The 23379-nt window shown below is 39.3% G+C and overlaps 2 protein-coding genes across 9 annotated transcripts in view; one reads left to right on the top strand and one right to left on the bottom strand.

Annotated features, from left to right (window-relative positions):
- The window catches only part of VSNL1 (visinin like 1), a 94394-nt gene extending 84617 nt beyond the window's left edge, over positions 1 to 9777 (top strand). For all 5 annotated transcript variants that reach the window (XM_075750581.1, XM_075750580.1, XM_075750579.1 and 2 more), the window contains 2 exons: positions 6486 to 6701; positions 8797 to 9777. In XM_075750581.1, the coding sequence (XP_075606696.1) occupies positions 6486 to 6701; positions 8797 to 8994 (414 nt within the window). In that variant the 3' untranslated portion in view covers positions 8995 to 9777. The remainder of the gene's footprint in view (positions 1 to 6485; positions 6702 to 8796) is intronic.
- A 2758-nt stretch (positions 9778 to 12535) lies between these two features.
- Positions 12536 to 23379, bottom strand: part of SMC6 (structural maintenance of chromosomes 6) — a 39880-nt gene continuing 29036 nt past the window's right edge. For 3 of the 4 annotated variants that reach the window (XM_075750565.1, XM_075750562.1, XM_075750563.1), the window contains 7 exons: positions 22563 to 22700; positions 21673 to 21818; positions 20047 to 20172; positions 18513 to 18618; positions 17039 to 17191; positions 15157 to 15254; positions 13371 to 13830 (listed from right to left, as the gene is read on the bottom strand). In XM_075750565.1, the coding sequence (XP_075606680.1) occupies positions 13722 to 13830; positions 15157 to 15254; positions 17039 to 17191; positions 18513 to 18618; positions 20047 to 20172; positions 21673 to 21818; positions 22563 to 22700 (876 nt within the window). In that variant the 3' untranslated portion in view covers positions 13371 to 13721. Of the gene's footprint in view, positions 12632 to 13370; positions 13831 to 15156; positions 15255 to 17038; positions 17192 to 18512; positions 18619 to 20046; positions 20173 to 21672; positions 21819 to 22562; positions 22701 to 23379 lie in introns of those variants that run through there. The other variant, XM_075750564.1, reaches the window with a different exon arrangement.

Genomic DNA, 23379 nt, shown 5'->3' with positions numbered 1-23379 from the left:
AGGACTAGAAGTCTCCCTGCTTAAGACTGTGAAGACTTAGTTTGCAATAAAAAACATAATTTCAGCTTAATGACCCCTCTGCTCCCCCTACAGCCAGTCAAGGGAGAAGTCTCTGACACCTAATTTGACCACTTCAGGTGGCTCTTTGGAGAAGCCTCTCCCCATTGACCAAAGAGTGATGCACGGCACCGATCCAGGGCGATGCTGTGGCTCTCACACCCACGCGTTCCTGCTCACAGCCCCATCCTGCTCGGCTTTGTCCTGCCCCCCTGGTCCCCGCCCCATGGGTCCCCACCGCCCTTGGCAGGATGCTCTCTGCCAGCCCTCTCTGCTCCAGCACTGGGCATGGAGGCAGCTCACAACATTTCACATTCATTTCACTGGCACTACTCCAGAAAGTAAAGGTGAGACATAGCATGAATAAAAGGGGCACACTGTGCCTTCTCCGTTCTTAATCCACACATCCTCAGGAAGTCTTGAAAATTATCTCCGTTAAAGGTGTATCTGTCCTGCCCCGTCCTTGAACTGTGTATTCCCAGGGCAGTCAAATCTCTTGCAGAAGAAGGACAAATGTACTGGCTGTGTCATTTTGTGCTGCCGTGGTTATGCTTGTGTCACATTAGTTTTCCGTTTTGTACAAAGAGGGTGCTGCACAGGCTGCAGCCCTGCAGGTCACCCTGCTGCCAGAGCGGCACAACCTTCCCGAGAGGTGCCGGTGGTCACAGCCTGTGCATCTCTTCCCTTTCTCATGCCTTGACACATGAAGTGCAAGAGTACAGTACGTACTAAGCTACAATTACAGTACGTAAGCTACAATTATTTTTTTCTAAAGGAGAGAATTAAAAAGTAGTAATTTTTCTTAGCTCCTCAACTCCTGCCTTTGTACTGCTGGCAGGAACGCAGAGCTTCGTCTCTTGAAAAACTTACGAGCAGGAACCTGCTCCCCAGTCATCACAGTGACCTCACTTGCAAGGTTCTGTAAGATGGGGCTTGACTAGCAGCTATCAGCCTCTGGGTTCAAATTTAAGAGGTTTGCTACAGACCACACCTGTCTGAGCTTCCACTAGCAGCAAAACTTTCTGATTCTCAAGGTGCTCATGATCTCCACTTACAAAGGTGAACTGAGTGCCTGGCAAACTTATTAAAGGGAGGAAAGAAACTCCTAACAAAGTAGATAAAAAGGGTAAGTGACTCCTTCCTGAAGTGTAACAACATCAATGGTGGTACAGAAGCCCTGTACCACCTCCCGTCCTGCGCTCCAGCCCCCGTCTCGGTGCTGGAAGCTGTGACCTTCCATCAGTGACTGAGTTGTCACCTGGGCGTGTGTAGGCAGCCTCTTCAGCTTTCTGTACACTATTCTAATTCTGGTTTTCTCCATTTTATAGAAGAATTTCCCTTTTAGTAGAAATGCATCTCAAACATGATAAAACATTGCATAAAAACAAAGCACCACTCAGGCCAGTCTGTAGATGTGCTCTACCCCACCCTACCAATGAAGGAGAGACCCTTCTTTTTTTGGACCACCTCCTAGGCAATTTGGGGACGTGTGTTGCTTTTCATTTTGTTTTTTTCTTTATGTTTTAGCCATATGCTAAAGCTTTAGCCATATGCTTTAGCATATGCTTTCTGCTTTTTCAATAACTCGCTCCGAAAGATGATCTGAATGGAGTTGGTCACAGACTTGTCTGTGAACAGCATCACTTCACAGATGCTAAAGCACCTGCAGCCAAGCAGATAAATATTTCTAGGCATTTGATTGGTTTCAGCAAGACTTAAGTTATGAACAATTTGTAGATGCTTTTCTCTAGATATTGTTATTCCAGGATCCTTTGAAAGTCCCACACGCACCACAAAGGTGCCCAGAAACCCTATGGGAGCTAAGAATCTGTGAGAGAATCTTCTCCAAAATTTAGAAGCAGAATAGGAAGGATTTTGTTTTTCTCTTCCTTTTTCCTTTCTTAATGGGTAGTTGTCTGTAGAGATAACACCTTCTTCACACACCAGCATGTTGATCTAACTGGTCAGAAAATGCACAGGCCAAGCAAGAGATGAGACTAGAGAAGCAGAAAGAAAGGAATCACCAGTGTTGGGTCACCCATGGAGCTGAGTGCTGTAAAAAGCCCAGGCAGGTATAGTTTGCCTTGTTTTTTGTATGAAAAGGCTGAAGCAGGAGACAATGCTGATGTGGAGTGCACTTTTCAGTAGCACCCTTGCAGCAGAAGGAAACTCTGTTCCCTTTCAGTTGCTTTCATATGTAGATTCACACCTGCACAAGGGTTTGCAGGGAAGGCTGAAGAACCCACTGACTTGCCCAGTGGCTGTAGCTGCTGAAAATCCCAGTTGTGCTTCTTTACTTGTTTTTGAGGCATTCACTGAGCTCGTGCCAGAGTCCCGTATGAGGCAGATTAAACCACCCTCCTATCCCCCTTGCCAAAAAAGGGTGATCCCTGTCTCCCATTGTACTTGGCTCAGACTAGTCTTAAAGTAGTTAACAGTCTGTGCCTTTATGGAAGAAAAGGGCTTTACACCTTGCTAAGACCTCACTGTATTTTAATAGTCAAATAATGTTTTACCAGAGCTGGCTTCTTTTGCCCTGTAATTGTTTTGGTTTTCTTTTACTCCATTTCTTATTTATGAATCATTTCAAAACAGGCCAATGGAAGTCTTCAAGTAGGTTTTTAAACAAGTTTTGACGATGTTTTTTAGTTGTTCTGAGCTAAAAATAATACAAATCAGCAGGTACAGACTGGAGAAGAGTGCCTTCAGTCCCTAAAGGGCCGTTTACTGCATTCGCTCCCTAGAGGGAGGCAAATAGAGACACAAAAAAAACAAAAAAGGCATCAATCCTATTTGTTCACCTTACTAGGCTGTAAATGCCAAGGCTTAGCTCTGAGCAGTGCCACCACCTTCTTCACCTCAGAAAAGGAAAACTCTTTGTCTTGTCTGCGGTGAAAAAATCAGAAGGAAGCTTTTCGCTCTGCTCTGTGGGCTTAATGGTGACTGGCACAGGAGGTAGTCACAGCTTGCTCATGCTCCTCTGACGGGAGACTGAATGATATGTCACGTTTCTCCAAAAATAATTTAGAAATAGTCTTTGACATCTTCAGCCACTGACCCTTCCTAATCCCCCACTTTGTTCCTGGACTCTTGAGTAATTTTGGGTCTGCCACTTCGTAGCCATTTTTGTAGGTGAGCGTCTTCATTGCATTTTTGAGTTCTTTGGTTCCACCAGTGAGTACATTTGTACCATTTCTCAGTCTGGATTGTAGGAGAATAGCACCTGAAGGTATTTTGGTTCTCTGAACAGTGAAAAGGACGAACCCGTTTCCCTCTTGCTGCTTGCCTTTCTGTTAGAGATACTGATCGGGCTGCATCTTCAGCAATAATCAGCTCTTGGAAGACTAAAATTTTGAAGTATTTTGTTTTGTAACCTGTACATCACAGGACAGTGATCAGTACAGATTTAAAACACAAGAGATTATTCTAATTGTCTTTTCGTCTTTGAACAACCAGCAAGGTCCCAGGACATAGAGGGTGGGGGGCTGTGGAGACTCGCTAGAGCTATAGGGCACAAAAGCCACTTCGTAACTTCCTGCCAGTGATCTGCAGAAAGTGCACATCTACCTATACACACACACATGTGTACAATGAAATATCACCTACATTAACATCTGCAGTTGATACAGAATTGGGGAAAAGGTAGATCATGAAGAAGAGTAAGCAATGAGAAGGGTTTTTAATAACCTGCAAATAACGTTCATGTTTTGGATAACAGTCGCATAACTTTGTTCTGAGACAGCCAAACCTAGAACTGTGAGCCCAAAGAGCCTTCCCATGGAGGGAGCTCTGTTTGATTTGACAAAAGATTGTGGTTTGCACTGGAAGTGCAATTCAGCAAGGTCTGATAGCTGCAGTCACTGCAGTCCTGAATTGTATCAGAGAATCCATATATCTTTATAGGTGTTTACGAGCCAAATCACACTTGCCATACCATCATCTGTCCTGGTTTCAGCAGGGACGGAGTTGATTTTCTTCCTAGCAGCTGGTGCAGTGCTGTGTTTTGGATTTAGGATCAGAATAATGTTGATAACACACCGATATTTTAGTTGTTGCCAAGCAGTCAAGGACTTTGCAGGTTCTCATACTGCCCTGCCAACAAGAAGGTACGAGGTGCCCAAGAAGCTGGGAGGGGATGCAGTCAGGACAACTGACCCCAACTGGCCAAAGGGATATTCCATACCGTATGACGTCATGGTCCTTATATAACTGGGAGGTTGGCTGGGAGGCGACGTGGCTCAGGAACTAGCTGAGCATTGGCTTTAGGTGCTGAGCAATTGTGCTGTGCATCACTTGTTTTGTATGTTCCATTATTGCTATTACTATTATGATCATCTTCCTTTTCTGTTCTATTAAACTGTCTTTATCTCAACCCACAAGTTTTACCATTTTTTCTTTCCAACTCTCTCCCCCTGGGTGCGGGGGAGTGAGCAAACGGCTGTGTGGTTGGTTTAGCTGCCGGCCGGGTTAAACCACAACAGCGTCCAACAGTTTTTAAAGGTCAAAAACCAAAAAGTACAGAAACGAGCCGCAACAGTACCTTGAGGTGTTTACAGCTCCATCAGTTTGGGCTATTAAGACAGAAACGGGGGCTGGGTTGAGTACGGGCACACAAGTTGTTACTTTTTCAGGAGGAGACAATACCAAACGCCTCTTCCAGCTAGTGGAGAAGGGGCGTAGAAGCAGCAGCTGGATGCTGACCCATACCAAGGCAAATGAGAAAACAGCAACTTTAACAGCAATGTTAACCCGGCCAAAATACCCCTGGAGTGGGTACAGCGTCCCTCTCTCTCGATGCCTCCACACCATGTTCAAATATCTTTCTGAAAAGGTACTTGGGAAGCGAGATGGGCACATTTGATATCTCCTCGGGGATCATACAGCGATTTGCATGCCTTTGGGGGGTAATTCACGACAGGGCGATATTCTGAATGGATGGGGGTGGCAAAATTGAAGGAAGATTTTACATTGATTAGAATACCACTGAGCCAGAGAAGAGATTGTATAGCAGTCATACCTTACAGCAGTGCAAAGCTTATCCAGAATTGTGTCCAAAAAGTTGATATGAGAGAAAACAGTAAGTTTAAAGGAAACGTTCAGGTTAGGACCCCTTTGGCAATGCAGCAGCAGGTCCTGCCGTGACCCGCATGGCCACAAATTTGTTGCAAGCAGCGGGCTGTGCACTAAGTTTTGCATTTTTTAGGGCAAGACACATTGTACAAATGGTCCCTTGGCCTCCTCAAAGGAAAAGCAGCAAAGGCTTGCCATGTTCTACATCTGTCTTTAGTCAGACAATTAGCAGTGCCCATTTCTGTATGTGCTGTGAGATCCCTAAGATCCTCCATGAAATTTGAGTATATTGTTCAAGAGCTTCCACAGCTGACCACAGCAACCGTCAGCCTGCACTGAAAGCTCTGGATGGGGAAATGGAAAACTGTAAAATGCAGATCCAGTTCCTCGGCTGCCACTGAAGTCTTTCCTTCAAACGTACGTTATTACGTGCAATACTTACTAAGAATTAGAATTTTAAAAAGCACAAAATGAGATGGCTCTCAGATTGGGAGGAATGCACGTTTCTATTTTAGGAACGTGAAAACCTCCATGAAATTGTGCTGGGAATATAGGAACGAACCTTATTTGTGTACAGTCCCTGCACTGCAGTGGGACTTTAGCACCAGTTTGGAACTCCCTTTCTTAAGAGGTATGCTTTCCTGAGTCTGGGCCACAGAAAGAACAACTACTGTCTCACGCATCTTAAATCACACATTTCCCAAGGGAAAAAATACCAGCTGAAAACCTACATTATGGTCCTTTAAACTATTTTGTTAAGCTACAGTCCGTTGCAGTGTTTACTGATAACGGATATTAAACATGAAAAGCATTGCTCTGTATAGTTTAACTGAATCTCAGTTCTCATCTTACGTACTTGTATTATGTTGGTTGGCAGAAGACGACATATGTTCCTGTTGGTTTATGCTATGTGTGGGTTTTGTTTTTTTTTAAACAAATAAAGTTATATAACAACAAGCCCACACATCCACTTGGTTACAACATGTCAAGGGCTGGTTACTCTCAGGCAGAAAAAATACTGTTAAAATGCACCTTGGTTGCTGTATTTCATAGTCAGAGAATATTACATACAATCTCCCATTTGCACCCAACTTCATTTTAAGGTTCATTTAGTTAATTTAGCTTTAAATTAGCATTAAATGTATTTGTAATATAGTTTGCAGTAATCTAAGAGATTGTTGTAGAAATAAGTTTTTAATAATCATTATGCTGTAACTGTTACGGAAGCTTACATTGCTTGTGTGCAGTTTCACACAAAGCCCACTCTTGGTAAGTGCCTCGCTTCAGTGTTTTGCAGGCAGATACGTAGCTTGCTCCTTTGCGTTGCCCATGGTTCTGTTTATTATTTTATTTTGCAGTTCTTTCCATATGGAGATGCTTCAAAGTTTGCCCAGCACGCCTTCCGAACCTTTGATAAAAACGGAGATGGGACCATCGACTTCAGAGAGTTCATTTGTGCGCTGTCCATCACCTCACGAGGCAGTTTTGAGCAAAAGCTGAACTGGGCCTTCAACATGTATGACCTGGATGGTGATGGTAAAATTACAAGAGTGGAAATGCTGGAAATTATAGAGGTGAGATCAATATGACACTCAAAAATAGTATGTCTGAACATGAATAAAATTTGATTACTTGCTCACATACCCTTTAGACTTCAAGCGCACAAGAGGCTGTACTGTATCATTAAAAACTGTGGTGGGTTGACCCTGTCTGGAGGTCCAGGTGCCCCCAAAACTGCTCAATCACTGCCCTCCTCAGCTGCACGTGGGAGAGAAAATAGAACGAAAGACTCCTGGGTCGAGATAAGGACAGGGAGAGATCACTCAATGATTACTGACATGGGCAAAACAGAATTGACTTGGGGGAAAATTAATTTAATTTACTACCAATCAAATCAGAGTAGGATAATGAGAAATAAAGCCAAATCTTAAGACACCTCCCTCCACCCTTCCCTTCTTCCCGGGCTCAACTTCACTCCCCATTTCTCCACCTCCTCCCCGCCAGCGGCACAGAGGGACAGGGAATGGGGGTTGTGGTCAGTTCATCACACAGTGTCTCTGCTGCTCCTTCCTCCTCAGGGGGAGGACTCCTCATACTCTGCTGCTGCTCCAGCCTGGGGTCCCTCCCATGGGAGACACTCCACCATGAACTTCTTCAACATGGGTCCTTCCCATGGGCTGCAGTTCTTCATGAACTGCTCCAGCGTAGGTCCCTCCCATGGGGTGCAGACCTTCAGGAACAGGCTGCTCCAGCGTGGGTCCCCCATGGGATCACAAGTCCTGCCAGCAAACCTGCTCTGGCATGGGCTCTTCTCTCCATGGGTCCACAGGTGCTGCCAGGAGCGTGCTCCAGCACAGGCTTCCCACAGGGTCACAGCCTCCCTCAGGTGCATCCATCTGCTGCAGCTTGGGGTCCTCCACGGGCTGCAGGTGGAATCTCTACACCCCCTCATCCTTCCTCCATGGGCTGCAGGGGGACAGCCTGCTTCACCATGGTCTTCACCACGGGCTGCAGGGGGATCTCTGCTCCAGCGCCTGGAGCACCTCCTGCCCCTCCTTCTGCACTGACCTTGGTGTCTGCAGAGTTGTTCCTCTCACATATTCTCACTCCTCTTTCCCAGCTCTGCGCGCAGGTTTTTTTCCCCTTCTTAACTGTGTTACCCCAGAGGTGCTACCACCATCACTGATGGGGTCAGCCTTGGCCAGTGGCGGGTCCATCTTGGAGCCGGCTGGCATTGGCTCTGTTGGACACGGGGGAAGCTTCTGGCAGCTTCTCACAGAAGCCACCTCTCTAGCCACCCCACTGTCAAACCCTTGCCACGCAAACCCAAAAACCGAAGCATACATTACATATACATATTCATCCTATACTGACTCATGCCTAAGTAGTGCGAGCACACTCACATTTTAATAGATGTAATCTTCAGGAATTGCAGAAAGTACATATGTGCATATAAGCTCTTAAATATAAAGAGGTAATTTATTTTTTTTTCTTGATGAACAGATTAACTATAAGAACAGCACAGCAAAGGATCTACAAAGCCCATCTCAAAATCACTTGACACCCATGAAATTACTGGTTTGTAGCTCAGGTATCTGAAACCTTACTGGAGATCAATTTTAGAGGATTACAGAAATTTACAGGGATAACACCACTCCATTTTAAGTGAGCTCTCACAGATGGGCTTTAAGATGACCACAGTACATAAGAGGAAGAATAAAGTTTACCACCCTGGTCATCCGGCTACTTGCCACAGTAGCTAATACCAGATTTTGCTCCCATGTACACATAGAAAGCTATTAAAATGTGATGACTTCTAAAACTGACTGTTCAGAATTTATGTGAAATATTTCAATGGAGTGACTAAAAGCCATACAAACAGTTGATCCGGAGAATGGGTTACAACAGTTTTGCATTGTGAAACAGAAAGCCAAAGAAATTCATTGCAGGATGAAAATGCAACCACCAGAATAAGTCTACATCTAAAGAAAGCAAACCCCATTCTTCCTTAGGTGTATCGATATCTGATTCTAAGAAAAAAAAAGAAAAAAAAAATCTTTAGGGAAACTGGCAATCACTTTATGGTTAGAATATCTTTCCAGAAATTGATCACATCAAAAAATCAGGTTAATTCGTTTGTTGAATTTCTTATTTGGTTTCTTTCCAAAGGCCATCTACAAAATGGTGGGCACCGTGATAATGATGAAAATGAATGAGGATGGTCTGACGCCTGAGCAACGGGTAGACAAGATCTTCAGTAAGATGGATAAGAACAAAGACGACCAGATCACACTGGATGAATTCAAAGAAGCTGCAAAGAGTGATCCTTCCATTGTATTACTCCTCCAGTGTGACATTCAGAAATGAGCTTGTGTACAACGCGTCATAGACTGCACAGAAGTTTAATGTTCCATTCAGTTTGCAGCTATTTCCACACACACAAAAATTTGCTTGGACTACCTATAAATGGACTTGCTTCTTGTGTTTGAAACACTTGTGTGCATGAGAATGTCATTTGCTAAAGAATTTTAAAAGTATATATTATAAAAATAAACTGCCACAACGTGATGTGTGCAATGTCATTTCATAACAACCCTATTCCTCTGAAGCCTGTGCAGCAGTCCTGTGCTGCAGTGAATTATATTATTTATTGTTCATGTTTTACTGATGCTAGCTCTGTGTCTCCTAGACCGAGTAATGTTAGTGACACTGAATTCCCATGGTAATGTTAACTGTTTATTATAAATCATGTCACCATTCTGCTGTAAAGTAGTAACTGGACAGACAGAGGGGAAGAGTTCCTCGGCTCTTAAGTCTGATCCACACATGTGCTTGTATTGTCAGTGGATATAAATGTACTTCATTTGCATGCCTTTTAGGTTTGCCTTAATTCTTACCTCATTTGCATCCCTTCAATCTGGAAAGAGCTATGTCAGAGGAATGCAGTATAAAAAAAAAAAAAAGAAAATCCTGCTAAAAATGATCCCTTTAATTAAAAGTATATATAAATATATATATATAATGTTTAAAATATTGTTTTATTGGAAGTTTAAAGGTTTTATTGGAAGTGTATTGATCTTTGCCTGAATTTTCAAAAGCTTCCACAGAGGTTGCAATATATATGTCCCAAAATAAATTTATAACATTTGACCTTTTCCCCTAATTCTTATTTCGTGTCTTCAGCACGGTAATAGAAAAAAAAAAAAAGTTCAGTCTCTTAATTATCTGTTACTGTACTACTGGAAAATACATATTTCGTTACGAAAGCATGAAGAAAACTTCTTTGCACTCACTCACTGGAAGAGTTGCATTATATGAAACCAAAAGTTGTACTTCTTGTATTTACCAACAGAGCAGCTGTTTATCCTCTAAGATGCTAACACTAAGATTTAACAGTACACCTACGAGCCCTGTGCTTGCGTAGCTTTTTAAGCTAGCTAGAAGTCAAATACACTTCATTTGCTTGGCCTAAACCTGGTCTTTTAATGTTTTTCCCTCCTCAAGTAAGAGTATTCCCTCTTACCATATGACACTAAACTACCCTGGGTTTAATATAAAGACATGTTGTCAAAAAATAATTACTGCTAAATTAACCATAAAGAAGGGACAGTGAAGAGAACCACCTTCCCCCTCCATTCAATGAGCATCAGTCAAGTTTGTTGCAAGTACAAGTTCTGCATAGCCCTGGGAAAGCATCGAGAACTCGCAGACTGCAGAAATTGCAGATAAAAATATTTCCTACACCACGTTTCCCAGTTGCTTTAAACAATCAGTTGCTTGCAGGATTAAAAAAAAAAAAAAAAAAAAAAAATCTTAAAATTGCATGTTTGATATTTCTTTGATATTTCTTCTTTACCTTATGCAGAAATGAGACAGTACTCTTCATAGCTCAAAATCAGACAATAAAACATGACACAAACCAAATCACTCTCTGTATTGTCAAATTTAAGAAGTGAAGCTCATCTTAAAATTGAGGGGAAAAAAATAGTTTTATGCATTTTGCTAACAAACATGGTGGGGTGAACACAGAATCAATTGCTGCCACAACCACATCCACCCTTTCACATTTAAGTTTCTTCATATTCCAAACAAGTAGCAAAAGGCAGAAATTTCAACTACATTTTAAATACCAGAACTTTACTTAGACTACACTGGTAATATTCTCAGCAAATTAGAGAGGGGTATACTTTGTACATTTGGCTGCAAGTTCAAAATAAAACACGCATCCTGAAAATGTTGCATACTTCTGAGAATGATATGCCCATTGCTTCCACTTAGGCTTAAATTACTAGTTGTAGAGAGGATGTTGAAAATTCCTGGGAATTTATGTCTCTCTGGTTTACCTATAGTTATTAGGGAAGCAGTACCTCATTCTACATTTCCCTGCACCTCGAATTTATGTAGCTGGACAGGCTCCGTTGCCTTTAATGCAGCATTAAGCAATACATTACCATCCAAAACTGGCCAGCAACTCAAAGACAGTCACAAATGTCACATCAGCACTGCAAATCTCTCTCTAGGTAGCTGGTACAGTAAACTCTGTATTTAAAGTACCGAGAATAAGACAGTTTTGAGACTTTAGAATCACTGCAAAAATAAATGCATCAAGCAAGTGCTTCAGTAATTGTTTATTCAGAAATAATCCTCTACCATGAAAACAACTGCTTATAATACAGTCAGGCACACATTTTCATCAAGTACAGTGGTAGATCAGAATCAATACAATAGATTGATTTGAACCAGAAATGAGAATTGTTGCCAAGTGCTCCAATATTTCAAGTAAGCCTACAGAAAACTTGGAAGAAAGCTGAAGTGTTCGCTCAGTAGGAATGCGGTAATCTTCCTTAAGTTCTTTTCTCTACACAACTCATTATAAAAGTACTAATGAAGATAAATGCTTTTCTCTCTCCTGCCTCTACACTCTTGCTTTATTTTTTCGATGCTGAAGAAAATCAGGAGGAAATAATGCTATGCCATTCTATCACTTCATATTGTAGAAGGGTCTGAAACATATTCTAGTTTCATAGTAAAATTGAGTCAAACTGAACATGTGGTTCATGATCATCTAATAGTATCGAGGACTCCCAGGACAAACTGGGCTTGTGTTCCAGACAAGTTTTTCCAAGTATTCACTTTGTATGGCTTCCCCACCCCAGTATCTTCATATAATCCTAAACAAGTATCTTTAATATATATTCCATCAAATCAAATCACAGGATTATGGAATTGTTTAGTTTGGTAGGGACCTCCAGAGGTCTCTTGTCCAACTCCCTGCTTGAAGGAGGTGCAGCAGTCTATTCAGACCCCGAAAGCCAAGGATGGAGATTCTACAGCCTGTCAGGACAACATGTTCAAACGCCTCATGTCTTCATCATGAGCAATCCCTCCCCTCGGTTTATCTAGCCAGAACCTCCCCGCTTCAATTTATGACTGCTGTCTGTCTGTCTTCTGCCACGCATTTCAACAAAAGTCCTGGCCCTGTTTTGTCAGTAACCTCCTCAGGGCTGCCACGAGCCTGTTGGCCCATTACTCTGGGCTTTCAGAAGGAAACATCTGAAGCCTTCAAAAGATCACTAGACTTAATTTCTACAGTTAGAATGCACTAGAACTGCAGCCAGCTTTCTCAGAGTATTTCCTTTAATTCTTCTCTAGCCTCCATATTTTAGGGATACCTACAAGTTTAATACATGCTTCTGTAAAAAGTAAACAACATTAAAGAACACAAAATACTGTGCAGAGGCTAAAAACAAATACGGCTACAAAGTGAAGCTAGAACTTACACTGCAATGAGGTTTTATTGAGGAACTGCTGTTTGGTAAATAACTGTAGAAACTGCAGAACTGTTCTTTGAATAGTCTCAATGGCTTTTGTATCCCCATAATGTTAAAAAAAGGAAAAAAAAGGGAAAAAAAAAGAGAAAAAAAGAGAAAAAGAAAAAAGCATGTCTAATGGATGAACTCTAAACAGTAATTGTTTGTGAAGAGCTCCCAACAATTTCAAGTTCCTGGAGAAAGGAGAACAGAAGACAAAAAAAAGTTAATCTGGGGCAGTTTGAAAAATCTGGTTCTTCTTTCTCTTTCTTATTCCCCAAAAATGCTTATATTATTTAAATAAAGCAAATTTATTTTAACTGCTCTACTATAGTCCCAGGGGAAGGGACACACACCCCCCCACCCAACAAAACACAGGCCTATAATGCTGTAAGAAAAGTTACTGTATTATTTCTGAAAATTCTTATGCCACTACATTCCTCTATATTGGAAGGACTTCTGTCACTTTAGTTTGTTATAATATAATTAATATCTGCAGACTTGGTCTATACCTGCAAATTCAGACTGTGCAAAAACTGTTTATTGGAATTAAGAATCTAAGTTTATAGAGTCACAATTTGCTAGGTTTTGTAAGCTCATGTCCAAAGAAACTCTTTCAAAAAAAGAGTTAAAAAGAAACTCTCTTCCCTTTAAACTCTTTAGGAAGAAATAAAAGCACTTTTTTCCTGCCCAGAGGATATACTGCAAATAAATTCTTCACTTCTCTAATTATGAAAGTATACACTAGAAGTACTAATAGTTTCTCATGTTCAGCTGCTGTGGTTCCACTGGAAAAAAAGGAAATATATGTTTTACTGCATATATTAATCAGCACACATTTAAGAAATAAAGCAGGGCTAGGAAGAAACCAACATTTTCAACTTAATGCTAATTTTAAGTGTGTAGAAACACTAAAACATTACCACAAGTATCAGTTCTCACTGTTTATTAAAATATTACTCCATAGTTATACAAAATATATTTCATCTTTTCCAGAAGAAAAAACAGAAAAACTGATAAAAAATTCTACTAGTTGGTAGTTAAAAATATCAACTGAACATTCAGGATTTTCCCATTGTATTCCTGGTCTGTACACATACAGTAATTCTTAAAAAAAAACCAACCCAAATAAAATAAAAAACCAAAAAAACCAGGAACCTCTTCTTTTCCTGAGAGTATCTAACAAAAGATCCTCTTATCTATCCAGCATCAGAAAATAACAACTTTACAGAAATCATGACACATTTATCCTCAATAGTATGCCATATTCATACACAGAAATACTTATTGATCTTCCTCTCTGTCATTCCTCTTTTGGAAATTCAATGTTCTTTGGCCTCTTTCAGGATCTTGCATTCGGAGGATTCGAATATGGGAACTTGTAGGCAGAGAACTAAAAATAAAGTATGCATCATTTAAACAGTGTTTCTTCTCCACAAATTTTAGTATTGCCATTTGATTCCTTCCATTACATATTTTCCTTTAAATAAACCCATCTTTTTTTCTTTGACAGTTTTACAAAACAATAACATGGGGTGAAGTTCTGGCTTCACTGAACTGATACTGGAGCCAACTTCAGTAAAAGCTTGAGGTAAACACAATGACTGATCTTAATCATGTGATTTCTAACAATTCAACTACCTTAATTATAGAAAAGGTACTTGTAAGAGAAACTCCAAATGAAATAATGATCAAATACAGTTCATATTTTCCTTACAGATCCTGAAGTGGCACACACTTTATACATGTATAATCACATCATATTAAGAATGAACAAAGTTACTAAACATACATGTATACAGGCTTCTCCACCAATTATCCTAAATGTATTTTTCCTGAAGGTGCCTCCATACTTTTGTTAAATTAAATATTTGCTGAACGTGCAACATGTAACAAAATATAACAAAACCAAGCTGCACTTGAATTATTAAACTTTTAAATAGTAACCATACGGAAAACTCCTACATGTTTATTGCATACAGTTTCAGAAATTCCCCCTAAAGCATTTCTACTTACACAACAGAATACTTTTTACAGATTTTAGTAAGGGAAGACAATTAAGAATAAATCAACTTCATTTTGAAGACTGTTTAATTAGCCTCTGCAGGCTTCACTGATTACATTTGGCTAATAGAGTGACAAGCTGGCTGCACAAGGCTAGACAGTGACTGTCCCCTTAATCTGGGCATGGCTTTACTAGGAACTTATATGGAAGTTTTTAAAGAATTTTGGGCTGCTAGATTAAAAAACCAAAAACAAACAAAAAAAACCCAACCAAAAAACCAAGGAGTAAATTATCGTTTTATCAGTGATATTAAATAAATAAATAAATAATCAACTCAAATGACAAACATCTTGAAACTACTGTAGTATTAACAGGAAAAATAAAAAAATGCAAAGTCTTCTGTTAATTTTGGGAGGAGAGAGGGAGATAGAGGGCTAAAAGCTACCAGGAGTCTACTATAGACAATAAAATATTTCAAAAAGCTGGTCTACTTAAGATAAACTGATTCAAGTCCCACTGATATTATGTAAGGAAGAGTGAAAAACCTATTAAATTTCCAGAGCCATCAGCAATGGACTGCTTAATTGTTGATGTTCTACTACTACAAACAGCAAAATTTCTGTCGCCTCATATTTACTTTTCTTAAGTTTTACTCCTTGCAATAGAACTTCCTTGTAATGCTTTGTATGAGGAAATATAACACAACAGTATTACCTCATGGTTTGTGGGGTGAGTAAAATGAACTGTCGATGATGCTGAGAGTCAGCCACCTTAAGAATCATATCCATTGCAATTCTTCTGTTAACCATGTCCTAAAGACAAAAGATTTATCAGGTAGTGATACTGACCGTGTACTTCACTGGCCTATTATTACACAAATTATGACAAGTGTTTAAGAATAAATTCATTAGAAAATATCTTAATAGAAAAACCTACGGGAATTAATTCACATACAGTAAAGCTTAGCTAAAGAAAAGCCTAATAAAAACTAAGCTGGAGAAACATTAGGGTTAAATTCTAAAAGCTACAAATTATAGTCCAGTAAATTCTTAAACTCTACTTTTTAGTTTATGTGCACAGTAGAAAGCTTCTATCAGAACAATCACACACTCCTACTCACAATGTTTTTCAATCAGCTTTGATATACACGTAGTACTTCTTACTTTATTAGTATGCTGAGATGAACTGTATTTTAGCTGAATAATGTTTCCTGCAAAATCCTGCCTCAAAATTACCTGAAAGGATTTAAGGGCTGCATGAAACCTAAGATATTATGTAGCTTATTTTTATTATGGTTATTATTGTTGTTATTATTATATTACTATTTTGAACACAACATTATGCGTTAGGCTTACTGAAAAAGATGTATAGTGGGAAGCTATTACTAGCAGGGGTTAAAGCAAGCTCTGCTTCTATACATTGTTACACGTGAAACTAGGTATCTCCCTTGCAAACATGCTGATGGAGTCCTCTTGTGGTGGGTCCCCAGGATTACACCAAAAGTAACCACAGATCGCGGGGACAGCAAGGTTGCACTTACAGGCACCGCAGTGAAAGACAAATTGTGTGGAATTATTTATGGAACAGATGACATGGAAGTTCTCTGCAGGGCCTACAGTTCTGAGTATCCACCCTTTTCTGGACAGATGGATAAACTTCTGCACAACTAACTTGTAAAAGAGCACCTAAGCTTTGGAAGCCAGCTGACAAATTACTGCTTGACAACCTTAGATACATACTTTCCTTTTTGAAATTCTTTATATGCAAAGTATATTATCTTTTTTCCCCTCTCTGCCTGTGATTCCCAGTAAAGAAGTCATTGATGGGGGAGGGACACTGAAGGCAAAATGAAATAATTCAGTATCAACTCTCTGTCTCACAGAAGTAATTATTTTTTTAAGCATACCACACTGCATAGGAATAGGGAGGAAATAAAATAAAAATATATTAAAAAATTGGTTAATCATCTATCCAGGGAAGCTGTATACAAAGATGAGGTTTATCAGTTTTAGCTGACATTGGTATCCACTGTTCATTATTCTGCATTTCAGTATCTTGGAATGGTGCTACTAGGTGAAGTATAAAACAAGTTTCTGAGTAGCAACAGTGAATTCAATTGCTACACTTGCTGTAAAAACAAAAAAACCAAAACAAACAACAAAAAAAAAAGCCCACATGGATCTCAAAATTGGTAGAAGCCAAAGCAAATGCTAAGCCCAGAACTGTCACAGCAATATGCAAAGGAAACCTGTGACAAACCCAGTAACAACTGCTTGGGGAACTAATAAAGAGTTGTATTCTGTGATTTTTTTTTGTGCTGAACTAGGGTTTAAGCACATAAAGTAACACAGATGCTCATAGCTCTAGGTACCAACTTCAGAAACAGAATAAGCTTCAACAGTTACTAAGCAAAGTGAGCAAGATCCATAATAAGTTTTGTTTTGGAGGATTTGGTTTTTGGTTTTTGTTTTTTTTAAATTATTATTTACAGTTCACGATAATGTTTTAAAATCTAACCAAATACAAATAACAACCCAACCATTTCACTAATTTATACAAATCAGAATGGCAAATGTAGTTTAAGTTTAAAATATACCATGTAGACATCAAATTCATCCAAGCATCTGAAAGGAGATTCAGTAATGGACCACAGAGAAAGAATGAAACAAACTGTTGAGAAGGAACGTTCACCTCCTGATAAGGATCTCACGTCATTAAGAGAAGCCTTGTCTTCCTCTCGAGGCTGAACCTTGAAATAAAAAAAATATTAAAGCAATTTTTAAACCTGAGATGGAGACTTACTAACAGAAGTGTAATTTTAATGGCAAACACATTACACATGAACAGAGATCACTTGAGAACGGTTTTATGCACTTCACTGCCATTCTGGAATGGGATGGCTCCTACCTAACCATTTCATAACACATTTCTAGGATCACTGCAATTTTCTCCATCACAGTAAAATACATTGAACAGACTGAATGATTCTGCCAGTGTTTTCTTATTCAATTCTCTATTTTTAATAGCTATTAAACAATGTTTAATAAATGTCAACCAGTGTAGTATATTACAGCAAAATCCAATGGTTGCTAGCTACAATAGAAAAGCAGGTGACTGATTTACAGGAGGAATTTAAAGGAGAATCAGTTTCTTTACTGGAATACATGAGACTTTGTGAACAGTCCTTTAGTTCCATTGATTACGGTGACACCTTGTGGCACTCCCCCTTTAAGAATAAACGTAAGCATTTTCTCATCCTGTTAATCACATTACCTTTAACAAGCTAAGCAGGAAAGTAAGAATTATTTTAGAGTAGGGTCTTTTGGTGGGTTTTTTGCTTGGTTGGTTGTTTTTTTGCGGGGAGAGGTTGTTTCTTTTTTTCAGTTTACCTTCCTTGACTAAATACAGATCTCTTACATGAGAAACATGAAACATCAGCTATTAAAAAAAAAAAAAAAAAAGTATTCTGATAAAGCCAGACATTTTATGGACTGAGTTTGAGTTCTTCAGATACATATCCTTCATCTGTTTAATTAGGACTGTGTCAAGACATATTTATGTTGTCACTACACATTTTTTTCCCTCAATTCCTAAAACTGAACTCTCCCACAGAAACAAAAGTAAATACCACCATGACTAAAACTATTTGGGAGGTATGTTAAAAGATACACAGAAAAAACATAATATTGAAGCTTTCAGCCATGAAAAGTTGTTTAAATAACAACTAGAGCCATTATACAATCACACAAATAAAGGTAAACTTCCTAGCAATGAAATGAGAATGAGTGATTTTGAAAGACCAGCTAGGATGACTTGCTAGTGAATTCTTACCCTCAGCAGAGTCCAAATTTATTCCATGTAATCTATCAACCTGCCCATATAAGATGGCAATATGGTTTTTGTTCTTGTTTGTTTTCAACAATATCCAACAATTTAGCATATCACGTTTCAGAGAGGGAGAACAATTTATTCTGTCCTTTGCAATGCATATTCTAGCAGCTGATATTAAAAAAATAATAACAACATTCATTACATGTTATGGATAATTGAAGTAATATAAAATAACTTACTGTTATTGAAAGTGTCTCATTCTTGTGATCAAAAAGTATTTTTCCAGAGCAAGCTCGAATACGTAAGAAATGGTCAAAGTAGAGTTTGCATCGTAAAGAAAGGAGCCTTAAATCATTTAAATCAAGCAAACAAACATTAGGTCAGTAAGTTTTAAAAATCATTAAAAAGCGACAACAGCTTTTTATCAACAGTTCCACATCATAATCTTAAATATTAAGCCCTGCTCCATTAATAATAACAGTTTTTCAAATCAATTACGATCTTGAATGGGTGACATTCGATACTGGACATCAATTAGAGAGAATTACTGACACAAAGTAACAAGGTAAGAAATCCAGCTGTACTACAAGCTTTGTATTTTCTAGAAGCCTGTTCCAATAGACTGGAAGCCTTTTACACCCTTCTTCCACAACTTCAACAGAAAATGACCACATTGCACTTCTTTCCTATTGACTATTAGGACTGCACGGTAAGGATAGTAAAGAATTTATGTAGACTCTGCTAGACTCCGGGAATTAAACAGAGTTGAGTATTAATTTCTCCCTCACCACCACCTTCTCCCCCACTTCTAGCATATAATTCCCCAATAGACAATACATCACAGTTCCTTCAAGAACAAACTATGGTTCTTTAACACATCTAAAGTGGGATTCATACTCAAATTTGGGCACTAGGAACAAGATTTAGTTTGACATATATAGGCACCATAAGACAAGCATCAGACCCTGCAGGTAAATCTTACCCACTACTATTTCATACTTCCACCTGCAAAAGCTGGGATTCTCCTGATCATTACTATTTGTCAGGATCATACTGGCACCCCCTCCAAATCCCAGACTAAAAAGTACAAAAAGCATAGCCAGCATAGACATCCTTCAGCTTCTGGTGAAGGGAATCAGTAATGATAAAGGACTGCACTGGAAAACAGACCATCAGTCCTTTTGAAGGGAGGGCACCACAAAACCTTCACTATAGCTACAGGATACTAAGGGACTGAAGCAAGAAAGAAGGGGTGCACTCCCGGTACGGACACTCCATGAGAAAGGAAGCTGTCAAATTGCAGAATCTGAATAAAGATCTTAAATTTTTTTCAGCACAGGGCAGAGAAAGTGTTTGGCCCACAATGAAATTATGTGAGCACAGCACCACTAATTATACTTGATGAAAACGAGTGACAGCCCGGATGATCTCAATGCTAGTAGGTTGTTGATATTTTACTGACCAAAGCCAATACTGAAACAGAACTGCCTTGGATTAAGTTAGCACAGTCGAGGCCTTTGGTGTGAAGCAAAACAGCCTCCACTGATCACGTTGTTTTTTCCAGCTGTCAGTCCAGGCTGCCTCTAAACTGTCAGGCATGGTAGCATTGGATCTGGGAGCAAGATTAGGTTAGAAAGATTGCTGTGAATACCACCTTAAAGATATCTCATTCTCACAGGTCCGCTCTATAATTTTCACCCTGGAATACAGGCACATACTTATAGCTACATGTTAGTTTACCTGAAACCTGAAATTACAGTAAAATTAACTCACCTTAAGAATTGACGATATATTTTGAATCTCTGTGTCATTATTTCTTCCAGCAGCCTAATAAATTTCTTTAAGTTCCTTACTTTACTGCTGGCATCCTCATATCTTTCCTTTGCATCATGAAATTGCCTGTTTTAATTAACAGAAAGTCTAGGATCAGCATGCATTACATTAAAACCGAGCTATTGTAAATGCTGAAAATCAATTTGATAAGCAAAACATCCAAATCAAAACTTTCTTGTGAGAATCTAGGTTAAAGCTAAAAGCTTTTGATGAGTCAAGTAAGACACTGTTCACAAATGAAAAGTGGTCAAAAAATAAATTTTACTTCTATTTTTAATTCTTTTGAAAGGAAACTTTTACACCAAGGAGAATGAATGACTGAGCTCTGTAGAAGACAGAAGTGGGAATACTGCCTCAAGCATGAACGGGCCCATCAGCAGGAAATTCAGCTAACCGCTGCCGCCGCCCTGCCCCGCTCCAACCAACTGCGCTACAGCAGCCCCTTTACGGTGTGAGCGGCCGATGTTCCCGCGAACCTGGGACGTCTGAATAAGCAAGTTGGCACTGCGCACGTGCTGCTTGCGCACCTGCAACCGCGGACACCGCACGAACTGCATGTGAACAGGCCGACGTGCCATAACCACGACAACTCCTGATCGGGTGGGATAGTGGATCGGTTCAGGGCAGCAGCTGACAGACTGTAACAGCAAGGACCTGTGGAGACGGGACGGACTCCCCCTCACCGAACTCCCCCCACCGAAGACAATGATAGATTCTGCGAGATGTCGCTGGATCCACGGTGGTGACTATAACGCTTGCTATTCTTTTCCTTTCTCTCCCCCTCTCCTTCTCATTCTCACTCGCTCTCCTAACTCTTCTCTGAACACGAGTTGAATTTCAAGCACAATAAAGAGTATCTTAGTTGGAACTCCTGACTGAACCATATAGTGTTGTGACCTTTAATCTTGGCTGATGCTAGACCCCCATTTAGGAGGTAAGCTTGTGATTCTCCCAGGGTAGACGCAAGGGAGGCTGACTTGAATCTTGAGTGGAGCAGTGCCTGTTTGTCTGACTTACCAGTTTTGAATTTTGAGTAGAAACTGGTATTGGCCACAAAGAAAGTAATTTTGCAGCCTGCCTAAGACAGTGCCTCAGACTAGTGCAGCTTACCTCGCCCCGAACAGGCTGAGACAAGCTCCCCATGCTCAAGAATATCCAAGGTGAAATACACTGCGGTCAAAACCTTAAATAATGGCCTAACTTCTGCATTTGTTATTCAAACTAGAAGTATGCTTAACACTCATTGCATCACAGAACAATGGTGAGTTATGTTCACACCATGTAGCCGTAACTGGGATACCCTCTTAGTGTTTAGAAGTATCCAATTATTGGTAACTTCATATATCTAGTACAGACACTGTCTAAAATCACTAGAGGGTAGTTCAACACTCCTAACCTGTTCTGTACTGGTTGACTGACCAATCGGCACAGCACATTTCCATACCTTCGTACATGGTTTAAATACTAAAAACACAAATAAATACATTGTGAGTCAACAAGAAACCTCTTCTTTCCCTTATCTTTTCCATCTTACCTGAACTACTATAGACATTAAAGATGACTTACTGTATTATTTCTTCTCTGTTTCCATGGCGATCATTTTCTGAATTTATCCTCTCTCTCAAGCGATTCATTTCTGCATCAAGACTCTTAACAGTTCTGCTGACCTCTATGCGGTCTGGGTAGATTTGCCTGGCTTGTGCAATTCTTTCCTAAATTAATGTTTGAAACTCAGTTAATTGTTACATTCTTAAAAAATCTGTTTAGTCTTCACAACAAACATTTCGTGCTATGGAAAAACAACATCTTCAAGCAAGAACAATCTTTTTGTACCGTTCTTTGTGTACTTATCAAGGCAAACCTAGTTATCATTAACAATTTTACTAACAACATTTATAGGTACGTACTTATTTCATGCTAAGAACTGTATCCATCTGAGAACTTCATGTTTACAGTTATTTAGCTAATACAGATAAATAAGGAACCAAATTCACCATATTTAAATAGGACAGTCTTCCAAAAGTCTTTGTGGATGTGATTTCAGAGTTAGTTAATAAAGCTTGATTAGATAAGTCTTCAAAAGATCAGGTATGAGGTCTGTACAAGGAAAAATCTAGCATCTAAAAAAGCAAAACAGTATTATTCAATTGAACTTAAAATACAAATTTTAAGGTTAAGTCATTTTAATCTTTTCAGTGCAAAATACAGAAGAAAAGACTCCTAGATAGATAACCCCTAACTTATTTGTCAAGACAGAAATGGTGCTCTGCTAGACAAAAAGAGGCCTAGATTAATTTATACAAAATTACTTTTACTTGATTTAGATGCAGTCAGCTTAAGACATAGCTGAGAGAATACTTAGTGTAGCTGAGTATTAATATGGTCTGTATGTTGTACATGTATTAGAAAGATCATGACCATCTCACTTCAATAAAGAAAAACAACCCCACACCTACCTCCAATTCTTTTTCTTTGGTAGCTAGTAGTTCTTTGTGTCTTTTTATGCAAGCCAAGTGTTCTTTCTGTTTGTCTTCATAGTGCTGCAAACGGCGTTTACTGTTTTCCACTTCTGAGTCAGCTTGGTTTAATTCATCCTGTTTGGAATAAATCAAGATGTGGTAAGTGAGCTGTTTGGAGTAGATTCCTAAGCATCTCCCTAATGTTCACTGACTTATCACAGGTAAATAAGTAGTTTTTAACACTGTCTAATTTATTTTGCTTTCAGTAAGACTGCTCTTTCTAAAGTTCAGAAGCTCTAACAACAACTTATCAGAAAGTCTATACTCAATTCTGCCAAGGGCATAATAGGTGTTTGTAATGTTTTTAGGAATCATATCTTGAGGAGATGTTTTAATCTGGGGGAAAAAAAAGCCATCCTTTCTCCTAAACTTCCAAAAACTACATTTATTTTATACAATATATTCTAGCCAGAACTTCTGATGCCTGTATGACATCAGCCACAACTGCATTTCTGTGTGAAAATTCAGTGTCCTGCTATACCTATAATATGATGTAGACTATAGCAACTTCTATACTACATAAGTCTTGATACAGTTGAAGTGATATCACAGCTTTCCGGAGAAGCAAAGAGGTATAAAGAATGAAATAAATTAGAAGACAATTTTCTTCCTCATCCCTGTCAACTAGATGGCTTATCTTTAAAAAAAACCCAAAATAAAAAACAATCCCAAACCAAACAAAAACAACAAAAAACATCCCCAAAAAAACAAAACCCAAAATAACAAACAACAAAACCAACCATCACCAACAATA

The sequence above is a fragment of the Balearica regulorum genome, chromosome 3, assembly GCF_011004875.1.
Source record: "Balearica regulorum gibbericeps isolate bBalReg1 chromosome 3, bBalReg1.pri, whole genome shotgun sequence".
NCBI lineage: Eukaryota > Metazoa > Chordata > Aves > Gruiformes > Gruidae > Balearica > Balearica regulorum.
Note: the sequence above shows the minus strand (reverse complement) of the source record. Positions and strands in the feature narration are given on the sequence as shown.